The sequence below is a fragment of the Vombatus ursinus genome, unplaced genomic scaffold (assembly GCF_900497805.2).
Source record: "Vombatus ursinus unplaced genomic scaffold, bare-nosed wombat genome assembly UNPS02014798.1, whole genome shotgun sequence".
In the NCBI taxonomy this organism is placed as follows: Eukaryota; Metazoa; Chordata; class Mammalia; order Diprotodontia; family Vombatidae; genus Vombatus; species Vombatus ursinus.
The window spans coordinates 11,156,636-11,171,520 of NW_020954576.1; the positions used below are offsets into that span (position 1 = coordinate 11,156,636).

The 14,885-nt window shown below is 39.2% G+C and overlaps 1 protein-coding gene across 2 annotated transcripts in view; it reads left to right on the top strand.

The window, feature by feature from the left end:
- Positions 1–14,885, top strand: part of LOC114049879 (integral membrane protein GPR137B) — a 97,757-nt gene that overhangs the window by 64,951 nt on the left and 17,921 nt on the right. For both annotated transcript variants that reach the window (XM_027871321.1, XM_027871323.1), the window contains exons 3-4: positions 10,780–11,002; positions 13,326–13,475. In XM_027871321.1, coding sequence (XP_027727122.1) covers positions 10,780–11,002; positions 13,326–13,475 — 373 coding nt within the window. The remainder of the gene's footprint in view (positions 1–10,779; positions 11,003–13,325; positions 13,476–14,885) is intronic.

The following is a 14,885-nucleotide window of genomic DNA, read 5'->3' on the forward strand; positions in this document are numbered from 1 at the left end:
CACAGTTTGTTTTCTCCTCTGCAGTGATAACTTGGAGAACTGGATCTCCAGTCTGACATTTCTCAGGGTTCCAAACTTGAATTTTTAAAATTTTCTTTTTTTTTATTATGATCTTAACAATCATAAATAAACGTGAGCACTTCAGCTTGCAGAGAATGAAAAGGCGGATTATATAAGAAAAGAATCCAAAGAAAATGAGAATGAGTAAACCTGTTACATACACTTTTTAAAAAGTTTATGTTAAAGTTACCATAGAAATAACAAAATTACCCTTGTTTGTTTCCTCTTCAAACTTTGTTTTAGTTTCTTCTGCCTATTTTCTAGACCTATTTTCAACTGCCTTGTTAACCTCTCTCCCTGGATGTCCTGTCAGCACATTCAACCCGGCATGTCCAAAACCAAACTTAATCTCCTTTCCCTCCTCGCTTCCCTTCTCCGTTAAAGGCTTGTCCCAATCGTATAGTCTGGAAACGAACGCCATCTTTGATTCCTCCTGCTTCTTCACCTTCTCATATCCAATAAGTTGCCAGATCCTGAGTGTTTTAACTCTTCAGCCTTCTCCTTTCTGCTCCTAGTCCAGGCTCTCATTATTTCTGACTTGGATTATAACTGTAGCTTCCTAATGGCTTCCAGGCTCTCCTGGGTCCAATTCTACAGTCAGAGATATAATAGGAATTCTGGCACCTAGAGTGCCATAGTGGATGACTGGGTAGGGAGGAACCCTTGGGGAAGGACAACAAGGCTGTTTGTTGCCAGAGGAGAGAGCAAGGTAGGGTTAGGCTAAGGAGGAACACAGCTGGAGTTAATAACTCCTTTAGAGCAATTCTCAGTCTGGCGACTGTTGACCTTCAAGGGTCTGTGAACTTGAATGGGAAAAAAATATATTATTATTTTCACTAACCTCTAACTGAACATAGCACTGACTTCACTTATGAATGTCATGCCCTTTTTTAAGTGTACTTTTTGTCTTTTGCTTTGAGGAAAATCCTAAATTAGCCAGATTTTAGGGCTAAATAGCAGTTTCTCCCAGTCTTACCCCTATCCCATAGTATAACTTATTTGCATTGCAGGCAGGATGACTGGAAGTGTTGGAAAGCCATGGAAAGTAGTGTTAATTGCAAACCAGACATGCTGTAGCTAGCTCGTAGCTCATGCTCATTTAATTGATTTTTAAATAGCATTCATGATGAGACTTATCCTTAAAGGATAAAAAGCCCAGATTATTCTATTTCCAAAGGCCAGTTTGGGTTACAATGGGCTACATAAAAGCATTTGTGCAGGCAGTGAGCTAGCTTTTTGTATGGAGACAATGAGGTTGATTCATAAGCTCGACCCATGGCTTCTGGATGTTTCCAGCTTGCATTCTTTACTAAAGTGTACTGTGTCACTAAAACTCATTAGTAAATAGTGCTTTCAGGACATGGACTTTCAACACGTCTCCAAAAGCACTGTGTTCCTGATCCTACTACTGGCATGGACTTCAGTGTATATGTTTCAGTTATGTTAGATTATTCATCCACCATCAGTGTCTGCTGCATAAGAGGCACTTAATAAATTATTGTGGAATAATTGACTGATCTTGTCATTATACCTTTGATCACATATTAGGCACTGGGGAACCAAATGCAATGAGTAAAGCCATTTCTACTTGCAAGAAGCTTACATTCTAACTGAGGATAATTAGAGGAAAGTACATGTATGAATAGATGCAGAATAACTATAAAGAGGATAAATACAAAGTAGTTAGATATAAGGTAGTTTGGGAAGGAGGGCACAGTTGGGGGGATCAGGAAAGGTTTTATTCCTATGTGCACTCATACCTGCCTTCTCTGCTTGCTAAAATCCTTCCCATCCTGGAAGGCTGAGTTGAATTGGCATCTCCTCCATGAAACTTTCTCTGAGCAGTAATGCTGAGTTAAGAGTCAGAGGACCTGATTCTACCATTTACTAACTCTTGGCCTTTCAGCAAGTCACTTAATAGGTCTGAGCCTCAGTTTCCCCAACTGTAAAATGAGGGAATTGAACTCAATGATCTTGAAGGTCCCTTTATCCCTAAATCTGAGATCCGATCATCTCCCTAATGTCTCTCTCCCTGACTCATTGATTGTACTTTGTGTACAATTACCTTCCCTTACTAACTATATGACCATGGCAAGTCACTTAAAATACAGATAATAATAACACCTACTTCATAGGGTTGTTGTGAAAGTCAAATGAGATGATATCTGTGAATCATTTTGAAAACCTCGAAGAACTCTAAAAATGCTAATTATTATTGTTGATGTTGTTGTTTTATTTTAGCTATTATTCCTAATATGTGATCTTGTACACAGTAGGAGCTTAATTCATGTTTGTTGAATTACATGCATTAAAGTTGGGATGCTAGGGCTGGATGGAGGGAGTGAAAATAATAGGATCCAAGTACTGACAACGCATAGCAGCAACCAGAGAGAGCATGGCACAGTCTGGGTCCAAGGAACATAACAGCAATACAGGGAGCCGTACAGATGTTGAACAAACATAAATACTTTATTTGTATTAAACATAAACAAAGGGCAAATTATTTTGTGGGTTGATGGGGAAAGAGAAAATTGTGATTTTGACTAGGCAATCAACCATTCAATCAATGGGAACTTATTAAATATCTACTATGAACCAGGCACTGGGATACAAAGAAAAAATGAAATATTCTCCTCCCTCTAAGAATTTATATTCTGTTGGGAGAAATGACATGCATATTTAAGCATATATAAAGAAAAATGCAAGATAATTTTGAGAGGAGGAGGCCCAGGGATCTTAGGAAGATTAGGAAAGCCTTCAAATAGAAGGAAGAACTTGCACTAAGTATTGAATGAAAGTAAGAAGGAAAGGATTCAGAGGCAGGTAGGTGGTGCAGTGGATGGAGCACCAGTCCTGGAGTCAGGAGGACCTGAGTTCAAATCTGGTCTTAGCCACTTGACACTTACTAGCTGTGTGACCCTGGGCAAGTCACTTAACCCTGATTGCCTTGAAAAAGAAAAAAGAAAAAAAAGAAAAGTCAAGAGGAGATAGAGGAGACTATTGGGAGCAGTCAGGGTAGGTCTGTGCTGAGAGCTGGGGATACAAAGAAAGATAAAAGAGAGTCCCTGCCCTCAAGGAGCTCACAATCTAATGAGGGAGAGAACATGCAAATAACTATGTACAGACAAGCTATGTACAGGCAATATATAAAAAAGGAACCAAAAAAAGCATTTATTAAGTACCTGCTGTGTGCCAGGTACTGTGCTAAATAAATTCTTTACAAATATTATCTTATATGATCCTCACAACAACCCTGGAAAGAAAGGGCTATTATCATCCCTATCTTACAGTTGAGGGAACAGAGGCAGGCAAAAGTTAAGTGACTTACCTAGGGTCACACAGCTAAGCAAATATCTGAGGCTGTATTTGAACTCAGATCTTTCTGACTTGAGGCCCAGAGCTCTCTCCACTGCTCCACTTAGCTGCCTCTAGATATATGCCTCTATAAATACATGACTGACTATAAGCGTGGGGCATGGAAGTTTCTAGTATGGAAATATCTAGGTGTAGACAGTTTCAGCAAAGGACAGAAAACATTCAAGAGGATTAAGGGGCAACTCCAGAGCAGAGGTAACCTGCCACAAGAGAGGCAAGGTCTCCCAAATCAGGAAGTTCTATGGACCATAATACAAGGTCAATGATTAGGTCTCAGTGCCCACTGATGTGAGCACTAGGAAGACAGAAGAATGATACACCCAGAGATACAGAGTTGGAAAGGACCTCAGGGGCCATTTTTGTTTTGAAGCATTAAAACCATTCTCTAAGAGTAGGTTACTCCAATAAAGTCCTACTCCAGTGTCTCAGCTTGTCACTATCCAAATGTGACCCTGAGCTCTCAAAAATTATACCAACGGAGCACAAGCTTTCACAGGTTCTACCAAAACATGAAGGATTCAAACTGAAGTCCCAAGTTTTGCCTTATTTTTTAAATGGAGCCCACAATCCTACTTCCTAACTTTTAGTTCCTCAATTTTGGGTTGCTTCCTCACAAGAAAGGAGATTTCCTTGGTTTGATGCAATGCGTATCTAGCAAACAAAAGCACTGTTTGAGCCCGTGGCTAGGTGAATCAAGTAATCTCTTTAGGATCTGAGTCACAGGTGCCTGAAAAGCCTCTAATTCTTTTCAATCTCTCCAGTTTATGATAGTTTTATATCCAGGCATGATTCTTCAGTTCTATCCTTTGCCACTGAGGAAGACCAGCTCTTGGATTTCTGCCCATGCTACTCCATTTGATGACACAGCATACAATTTTTTTCAGGAATAGAAATCCTTAAGAATTCAATCTGAAGCCATTTATTAAGTATTAAATATTATCAAAATGTTAATTTGATATAATAATTAATTTGTAATATTAATGTTAATTTTTAAAGAATCTCCAAGATAATTTTGCTGCTCAAGTATGGATGTATAGTTGACCAGCAAGATGCTTTAATTGACTGTGCATCCATCAATCAAGTAATGTATTAAATTATGATTTTTTAAAAAGTATGTTTACAAGAAGGAAAATACAATCCCTTTTTTGTACTTGTTATCTAGAAGTAAACAGCTTGCTCTCCTTGTTAATTTATTTGTCATCAAGAGAGTGTTTGACCTATATGAGAGCTGACAGATGTGCAAAATATTTATTTGGTGAAATTATAGTTGGTCATATTTGTATCTAAGTCACCCTTATAAAATATCTGTACTTTTAGAGTTGCATGCCATATAGATTTGTGGCTATGAATTTGCAACTGAAATTTATTTTACTGATTATCAAATCTATGGCTTCTAATTGACAAATTATAAAACCACTGTATGTTTGTGTTAAAAACACTTTTTACTAAAAACACAACACTAGGAGTGTTGTGCACTTACTTAACCTATTTACATGAGATCAATCAATTAACAAGTAATTTGTTGAACATCTATTGTGTGCCAGACTCTGTGCGAGTTAGGCAGTAGGGTTTCAAAGACAAAAAAGAAACAGTTCCTGCCCTCAAGGAACTTCTATCAGAGAGATTAGCATCAAAGTAATTGGCAAAAGGTCTAGATTCCTCATTTGTACTTATAACAACCTGCCTTGTATTATATTTTTTTTCTGCATGCCTTATTTTCAAAAAAGAGGCAAAAGACAGTCCCTGCCTTCAAGGAGTTCACAATCTAATGGGAGCAAATACAGATGTACAAACAAGCCCCTCCACCCCATAAAAGCAGTGTGTGGATCATTTCATCTTTGTAACCCCTAGGCCTCGCACATAGTAGGTGCTTAATCAATGTTTGCCAAATTGAAATTGAATTACATAAAAGAAAAATATGCTGTTATAGAGTGCTTTTATCTTGAACTGTCTGAGACTTTAGAATCCTCATCTAGTGATGGGCATTAGCTATTAGCTTTATCCTTTGAAAATGGAAAAAGTGAGACCCAGAAAAATTGGTTAAAATTTTATTTTGTTAGAGCCACTGTTTTCAATCAGCCTATTAGTGGGCTCACATTCTCAGCTTTATAAGGAACTCCTGTTGCAGCTGTATAGATGTGTTACCTTTCAAGCTTGCCCACTGCTCTATGAAGTCATTACCTGGAAAGTCAAATTTATAGATTAAACCCTGGCTAGTGTAAGTGCATCATTCTTTATACTCAACTACTACTGTCTATTTACAAGAACTGAAAGTGAAAAATGAAAAACTTCAAAAGAAGCTATGCTTCCCAGGAGCTATTTGAAAAACTTTCACAGGCTTTGATTTTCTAGGCATCTAAGAACAAAATAGAACCCAACCCTTCAGAGCAGCTGCAGAAATTCCCTAGAGGAGAGAATCCAACATGGCAGCCCCTACCTTCTGGTAAAAGGCCAATAGGCACCACAGAGTCCTTTTTGTTTGACCTGGGGATTTTTATTAGATGTGGCCAGTGATAATTTTAGGCTCTGAATTTACCCACTGACTTTCTTTAAAGTGCTCAGAGAACGTTGTCTAATTCCTCCTAGAAAGAATAAACTCCAGTGACACCCTATCCCTCTGGGATCAAATACAAAATGCTCTGTTTGGTGTTCAAAGCTCTTCATAATCTAACCCCCAACACACATACTTTTCCAGCCTTCGTACACCTTAATCCCCATCATGTACTCTTTAATCCAGTGACATTGACCTCCTTGCTGTTCCATGAACAAGACACTCCATTTCTCAGCTCTGGCCATTTTCTCTGACTCTCCCCATGTCAAAAACACTCTCCCTCTTCATCTCCCCTTACTGGCTTTTCTGACTTCTTTCAAGTGCCAGCTAAAATCCCATCTTTAACAGGAAACCTTTCCCAACCCCTCTTAACTCTAGTGCCTTTCCTCCTCTAATCATTTCCTATTCATCCTGTATGTAGCTCATTTGTACATCTGTGTTTGCTTGTTGTATCTCCCATTGGATTGTGAACTCCTTGAAGGCAGGGACTGTCTTTTGCCTCTTTCTTGTATACCCTGGGTGGTTAGCACAATGCCTGGCACGTAGTAGGCAGTCAATAATTGTTTATTGACTGACTGACTGAAATCCTGGCTCTGCTACTTATTTATGTGACTGTGAGCAAGTCATTTAATATGTTTTCTCATTTATAAAGTGGGTATATTGGACTCAAAGTTCCCTGTGAGCTCCTTTCCAGCTCTCAATCTGTGAACCCATAATCACATGACCAAAATTCAGCTTATTACCTTTCCCCCAAAACCTCTGTATCCTTTGGACTCCATGTTCTTTTTCAGTGCTAAAACATTCATTCAGTCTCCCTCTTTGGTGTTGTTTTTGACTGCTTGAGGGAGTGAATTGTTTTCTGTTTTGTCTTTGTACCCACAATACCTGGCACAGTTCTTGGCATATAGCATGACTTATTGGACTATTATCTCTTCCTTACTTTATTTTATATTTATTTTTAATTGTTTGGAGGAGTTAACATGGTGCAGTGGAATGGTTGATGAACTTGGACCTCAGTTCAAATCCCACTTATTCGTGGTATGACCTTGGACTACTGACTTAACCAATCTGGGTCTCATTTTCATCAGTTATGAAATGAAGGGACTGGACTAGGGGACCTCTAGGGCTACTTCCATAGCTCTAGTGCCATAGTTCTATGAATCTATTGGCAATTAGGTTGTTGGCACCAGACTTGGAGTCAGGAAAGCCTGAGTTCAAACACTGCCTCAGATTTCCAACTGTGTGACCTCTCAGCCCCAGTTTCCTCATCTGTAAAGTGGGGATAATAATCATACCTTACCTCCCAGGGCTGTTGTGAGGATCTAACAAGAAAATGTACATAAAGCATTTTGCTAACCATAAAGAACTCTATAAGTATTAGCTATTATTGATTCTATCTCCTCAATATCTCTTACACCTATCCTGACCTTTCCATTCCACTGCCACACCCCTAGTATAGGCTGTCATTATGACCTTACTGGACTATTTTAATAACCTAACAAACTATACTCCCTCCTTCCACCTTCCCCCATGATATTTGCTTTCCTTTCCAGTCCATGCTTTACTGTCGATCTTCCTTAAACATAGGTCTGATCATTTTACTCCTTTCCTCAAAAATCTTCAATGCCTCCTATTATCTGTTGAATAAAGTTCACTCTCTTCAGCTTAGTCTTCAAGTCTTTCTGCAATCTGGTGCCTCTCTATTTTCTAATCTTATGTAATAGTAAGGGCAGCTAGGTGGCACCACAGTGCATAGAGTGCCAGGCATGGAGTAGAGAAGACTCATCTTCCTGAGTTCAAATGTGGCCTTCGACACTTACTAGCTGTGTGACCCTGAACAAGTCATTTAACCCTGTTTGCCTCAGCTTCCTCATCTGTAAAATGAGCTGGAGAAGGAAATGGCAAACTACTTCATTATCTTTGCCAAGAAAACCCCAAATGGGGTCACAAAGAGTCAGACACAACTGAAAAATGACCAAATAACAACAAAAACATAATAATAAAATACAATAATAACATATGAAGATGAGAATGCTGATAGTAGCTAGCATTTATGTAGAGTTTTAAAGTTTGCAAAGCATTTTACAAATGTATTTAATCATTTGGTATTTGGTATTACTGCCTTCTACACATTCTTCACTACAACCAAAATGGATGATTTTTCTCCTTAATTGTCCCATGCTACTCTATTCCTGTGCCTCTGTTCTTGATGCTTCCCATACTTGGGAATTTTTTTTTTCCCGGAAAGGCTTTGTGATGTAGTGACTTGGAGTCAGGAAGATTTGGATTCAAATCCCACCCACCTGAAACACTGAGTAGCTGTAAGACTCAAGGAAAGCTATTTAATCTCTCTAAGCCTCAATTTATTCATTTGTCAAAGGGAAATAATAATAATAGCACTTATAGGGATTTTGTAAGACTCAAATGAGATAACATATATAAAGTACTAACCTAACATACTGTGTAATTGTGAATTTTTATTATCCTCCTTCCCTTCCATACCTGTCGAATTTCTTTTTCCCATCCTTTTTTTTTGTACTCAATAGTTTTTTATTTTTTCCAATTACATATAAATACAGTTTTCAACATTCACTTTTGTAAGATTTTGAGTTCCAAATTTTCCTTCCCTCCGTCCCCCCCATCCCCCAGACAGTAATCTGATGTAGGTTATACATGTACAATCATGTTAAACATATTTCCATATTAGTCATGTTGTGAAAGAAGAATAAGAACAAAAAGGAAAAACCATAAGAAAGAAAAAAAGTAAAAATAGTATGTTTTGATCTGTATTCAGACTCCATAGTTCTTTCTCTGGGTGTGGATAGCATTTTCCATCACGAGTCTTTTGGAATTGTCTTGAATCATTGTATTGCTAAGAAGAGCTAAGTCAATCATAGTTATTCACTGTATAATGTTGCTGTGACTGTGTACAATATTTTCTTGATTCTGCTCATTTCACTTTGCGTCAGTTCATGTAAGTCTTTCCAGGTTTTTCTGAAGTCTTCCTGCTCATCATTATAGCACAGTAGTATTTCATTACATTCATATACCACAACTTGTTTAACCATTACCCAATTGATGGGCAACCCCTCAATTTCCAATTCTTTGCTACCATGAAAAGAGCTACTATAAATATTTTTATACATATGGGTTCTTTTCCCATTTTTATGATCTCTTTCAGACACAGATCTGGAAGTGGTATTGCTAGGTCAAAGGGTATGCGCAGTTTGATTGCCCTTTGGGCATTTTAGCCATCCTTTAAAGCCCATCCCAAATGCCACCTCATCAGTACTACCTTCCTTGATTCCTCTTATCACTAAGGACCTTTCATCCTTTGGATCTTATATAACACTTTATAATATGGTACCATTATCTCATACGAAATTGTATTAAATCTCATTTGTGTGTCTGTCATAACCTGCCAGTAGATTAGCAGTTAGTTGGCATAGTGGATAGGTTAAAATCCTGCCTTCAGACACTTACTATCTGTTTGACTTTGAGCAAGTCCCTTAATCTCTCTCAGCCTCAATTTCCTCATTTATAAAATGGGGACAATAACAACATCTACTTCCCAGGGTTGTTGTAAGAATCACATGAGATAATAATATGGGTAAAGCATTTTAAAGTCCTTAAAGCACTTCATGGGGTGTCCCAAAAGTCTTAGTTTAAGTTTAAACTATCAATGCTTAAAATTGCACTAAGACTTTTGGGACATCCTATATAAATAAATATTAGTTGTTATTGCTGTTGTATTGAGCTTCATGAGGACAGGGTCTAAACCTTTTCTCTTTCCCAGTGCAATGTTCTTTACTTAGTAGTCACTTAATAAATGCTTGTCGAATTAAATTATTGGAATTTAATTGATCCCTTCTGGGCAGCTTTTAATTGTAGTCATTACCTTCTCAGGGATGTATTGTAGGTTACTGATGTTTGTTTTCATGAACCCAGTGGATTCCCTATTAACTTCATGCATGGTGCTCCAATTTTTTTTTTGAGGCAATTGGGGGTTAAGTGACTTGCCCAGGGTCACACATCTAATAAGTGTCAAGTATCTGGTCTGAGACCGGATTTGAACTCAGGTCCTTCTGACTCCAGGGCCAGTGCTCTATCCACTGCGTCACCTAGCTGCCCCCATGATGCTCCATTCTTATCACTGTGATTTTACCTAGGAGGTTTCCCATGCCTGGAATGTACAACCTCTTCCCCAGCCTCATAGAATTCTTCTCTTCCTGACACAATTAAAATTCTAGCTTCTACACGAAGCTATTTGTGATTTCCCGTACACAACAGTCAGTGCCCTCCCTCCTAATTACATTCTATTGAACTATTTTCTAGCTGGTTTGCATTTTTTCTGTACATATATACATACACATACATATACATATGTATACATACATGCATGTGTGTATATATATATATATGTATGTATTTATATTGTCAGCACTTGGCACGGTGACTGGCACATAGATAAATGTTTACTGATTAAGATTGAGTGACCAAACAGCCCCCATAGCAACTCTGTATTCTCTATAACATACTTGTATAAAATTTCAGGGAGAATAAACAGTGGGAATCTTTCCAGCTCCTGGGAGGGTCTATAACAGATTTTTTTTTTTAAGCCCATCAAACTGTGGTGCTTACAGCTATAAAATAAGCAGGTACCAAATAACTACTTCCCAATCTTGCTGTGTCTGTTGTAAGTAGTTAGCTAGAAAAACTTTCATTATTTAGCTGAACATTTATGTAACATGGAGAAGACAGTGCTTTAAATTTTTCTCATTCTTTTTTTTCAGACTTCCTCTCTACTTGGCTTCCCTCTTCATCAGTCTTCTTTTCCTGTTGGTGAATTTAACCTGTGCAGTGCTCGTGAAAACAGAAAATTGGGAGAGAAAAGTTATCGTCTCAGTTCGGGTCGCCATTAATGACACACTCTTTGTTCTCTGTGCCATCTCACTTTCCATCTGCCTCTACAAGATTTCCAAGATGTCCTTAGCCAATATATACTTGGAATCTAAGGTAGGGTGGGAAGCATTTCCAACATGTACTCAACTCCTTCCAAAAAGCTCATGCCAGAAATAACAGATTGACTGGGAAACAAAAAATACCAAAATGTTTCTCATGCCTAACCTTTCAGTGAAAGTTAGTAAAGCTGTTGTTTAAAACAAAAGACTGAGGCATAAGTTCAGACCACCAATACCCCATCCACTTGTGTTCCTGAGATGTCCTTGTGGCCAGACAGCTAAAAGTACATTAACTAATGTTCAGGGTAGAGTCTGAAGAGAATAATTTATCTGCTTGAAGAAAGAGAATTGATTTTGCCTCCATACTATCACTGTGTATGACAGTATGACTTGGAATCATACAGACTCAGGCTCATATCTTGCCTGTGACTCTGAGGTAGCCTTATGGTCCTAGATAAGTCTCTTCTCTGTGCCTCAGGCCAGTCATTTACTAGGAGGAATCTGCTAAATCAGAGGCAGATTTTAATCTATCTTGATGGAGTATTTCCCCCACTGGTAGTTCCTACGTGGTTAAAGTCACACATCCTTCCTGTATTCTCATATTTAGATTTTTTAAAGGGGCATTGGGAGTTTTTTGGAGGTCATTTGGTGAGTCATGGGGAATTCAGGGTGATCTAGCTTCCAAGCCCACATTTTTCCCCTTGATCTGCTAGGTGATTAGGGCCTTTCTGCTCCTTAGGGCCGAGTGCCCACAGAATCACCCTTCTGCCTATCTTTTAGCCACATGGTGATTTCTTTTCATAGGGAAGAGATCAGAATTAAAGTCAGGGAGGAAGTTATAAACCCAATCAATTCTCTGCTACTGTCTTCCACCCTAAAATTATCAATCCTTGCCACTTTGGGTACCTGGGAGAAAAAATATAAGCATGTTTAAGACCACAGGACTAAATTTGCCTAAACAGCTGGTATAGTTCTTTCATAAAGCAGATTACTGAGCAAAGGAGGGTTGTGTAACTCCTGGCAGGATGGAGTATTAACATCAGAGGAAGAGGGCCAGGGCCCTACTCTCTCGTCTGCTACTGATTTGCTAAGTGCTCTTAAAACCCATTTGTTTAATCTCTTTATTCTGAACACTGGGGCCAGGCGATGGGGTTTGTGTGGCACTGTGTGCCAATCTGCCAGTGCTCAGAAAGCACCCAGTCATGACAAATTGAAGAATAGCTGCCAACCCTGAGGGCCTAGGGTGGAAGATTCCTTATAAATCCAAATCTTTGCCACCAAGCACCATTTTGTTTGCTGACATTACCCTGGAGAATCGAGGCCTGCAGTTAGTATGCTCGGGCAACTTTTCATTCACATGCTTTGCAGGGAAATGTCAAACTTGATTTTGTCTGAATTCCCTTGAACATAATCTCTCCTCTATGCGAGGCAGTTGGGGATTTTAAAAACAGGGAGAGGAAGGATTAAATTGTAGCTTTCTACTGAAACACTTTTCAGACCTCCCACAGGGAAAATAATAAGCATAATTAACAGCCATTGAAACAATTTAATAACACCTTGGATTTATTTGATAACTCCTTCCTGAAAAAAATATCAAAGCACTCTCCAGATGTTCAGGTACATTAGCTAATATCCTGTTTATCCCGTGGTTTTCTGATTGGTTAGAAAAACCGATCATTTATTAACAAGAGAATTTTCATAGCTATTGACAAGTACCAAGTCCAGGCAACAAGTATTTATTAAACACCAAATGTGTTACTGGTTCCAAAAATCCTCCAGCAACTGAGCTCTGTCCACAAAACAACCCCTTGCTGCGTGCTTAATCATCTCACTGGGCAGAGTGGCCGAAGCAAACAGAGACTGAGGGGGAGTTGGTGGCCCCTGGGACTGTTTACCACTGAGCTGGCCAGTAGTGTTCAGGGAGAATTAAAACAAAGGTCCACGTCACTTGTATACTCCTACCCAAGGGGCCCTAAAACAGCACAGCATACAGGTTTTGGTCTCTGTCTCTGGTTTGGACTGCATGGAAGTATTTCCAAACTAATATTGCTGCTGTCTCCTGTGCTAGAATTTTCATGTCCCTTCTTTTTTAGATGCTTGGAAGGAAAAATAAATGCAAGCAGATTTGGGACTGTATGACTAGATTCTTAAAATTGAATATACATTTAGAGGGTTACTAATATCTTGAGATGTCTGACTCTTTCCAATAGGGCATTCAGATGGGGTTTTGGAGCATGTGAAGGGCTTACCTAGCCAGATACAGCTAAGCAATGATGGATGCTGAGGAGGGACTGAGGGATGACGGTTGATGGGGATGGCATGGCGTTGATCCTTCCTGGAAGTTGGATTGGACTAAAGCAAATTTTCCTCTTTTCCAGGGCTCATCCGTGTGTCAAGTGACCACCATTGGGGTGACAGTTATCCTGCTTTATGCATCCAGAGCCTGTTACAACTTGTTCATATTAACCTTTTCTCACAATAAGAATGTCCATTCCTTTGATTACGACTGGTACAATGTATCAGACCAGGCAAGTGAGGAGTTCTTCAACAAGGGATGTTTAGCTGAGAGAATTTGCTTTGAAAACTGAAGGGCCTGTGAATTAGAACCAAGGATGTCCAGATTTTTCAGTATCTCAGAACGAGCTCTGCTTATGAGAGACATGGTAGTATACTAGGCCGAGCTCTGTGCAAGAAAGTAAAAGCCTGAGTACTTCCAGTCTGGCTTGGTTCTGTTGACTCACTAGTCTTATGACCTTGGGCAAATCGTTTTACTTTTCTCTTCCAGGGGCCTCACGTGCCACGTGTGGTGATAAGCCCTGCCTATTTGACATGCTTGTCATGAACAATTCCTTTCTTCCCAGAAAGCCAACAAGAATGAAATAATCAGACTGATATGGCCAAAGCCTTTTCAGATATTTTGGAAATGTTAAAGTGTTATTAAGAGTTGAGGTTTGTGATGAAAAAAGGAATGAAAGAAGACTTACTCAGATATCAGAAAACACATGCCTGAAGTTTTGTTGAGTGCCAAGGTGTTTTTAAAGGTGTTTTAAAAATTGCTAAATATGTTTAGATGGGTGCATAGTGAATAGAGAACTGGCCTTGGTATCAGGAAGGCATGGGTTCAAGTCCAGCTTCTGACACATATAACTTTGTGACTGTGGGTAAGTCATTTAATCTCTAAGTGCCAGGCAACCCTCTAGACAAAACTGCCAATCTTTCTTTCTTTCTTTTTTTGGCTAGGCAGTGGGGCTAAATGACTTGCCCAGGGTCACACAGCTAGTAAGTGTTATGTGTCTGAGGCCGGATTTGAACTCAGGTCCTCCTGACTCCAAGGCTGGAGCTGTATCCACTGAGCCACCTAGCTGCCCCTAAAGCTTCCAATCTTTATCAATAGAGGAAGTTTCCTTATCAGGATTCATTTCAATCCAATTTAATTCAATAAACATTTATTAAGCACCTACTATGTGCTGGGCAGGGCAATTAGGTGGTGCAGTGGATAGAGCACCAGGCCTGGAGTCAAGAAGACTCATCTTCCTGAGTTCAAATCTGGCCTCTGACAGTTCCTAGCTGTGTGACCCTGGGCAAGTCACTTAGCCCTGTTTGCCTCCGTTTCCTCATGTGTCAAATGAGCTGGAGAAGGAAACAGCAAACCACTCCAGTATCTTTGCCAAAGAAAACAGCAAATGGTCTTACAAAGAGTCAGACAGGACTGAAAAATGACTGAATAACAATGTGCCAATACAAAGAAGAAAAAGAAAAGCAGTCCCTACCCTTGAGCAGCTTACAATCAAATGGGAGAGGACAGCATACAAAAGGAAGCTGGAAAGGAGTTGCCCAAACAGCCACAATAACAAGTCTGACCCTCCCAAGACAAATACTTGGAGCATTTGAAGAAACCTCTATTTAAAAGAGGACAGCTGAGATTTTAGGCTTCAATA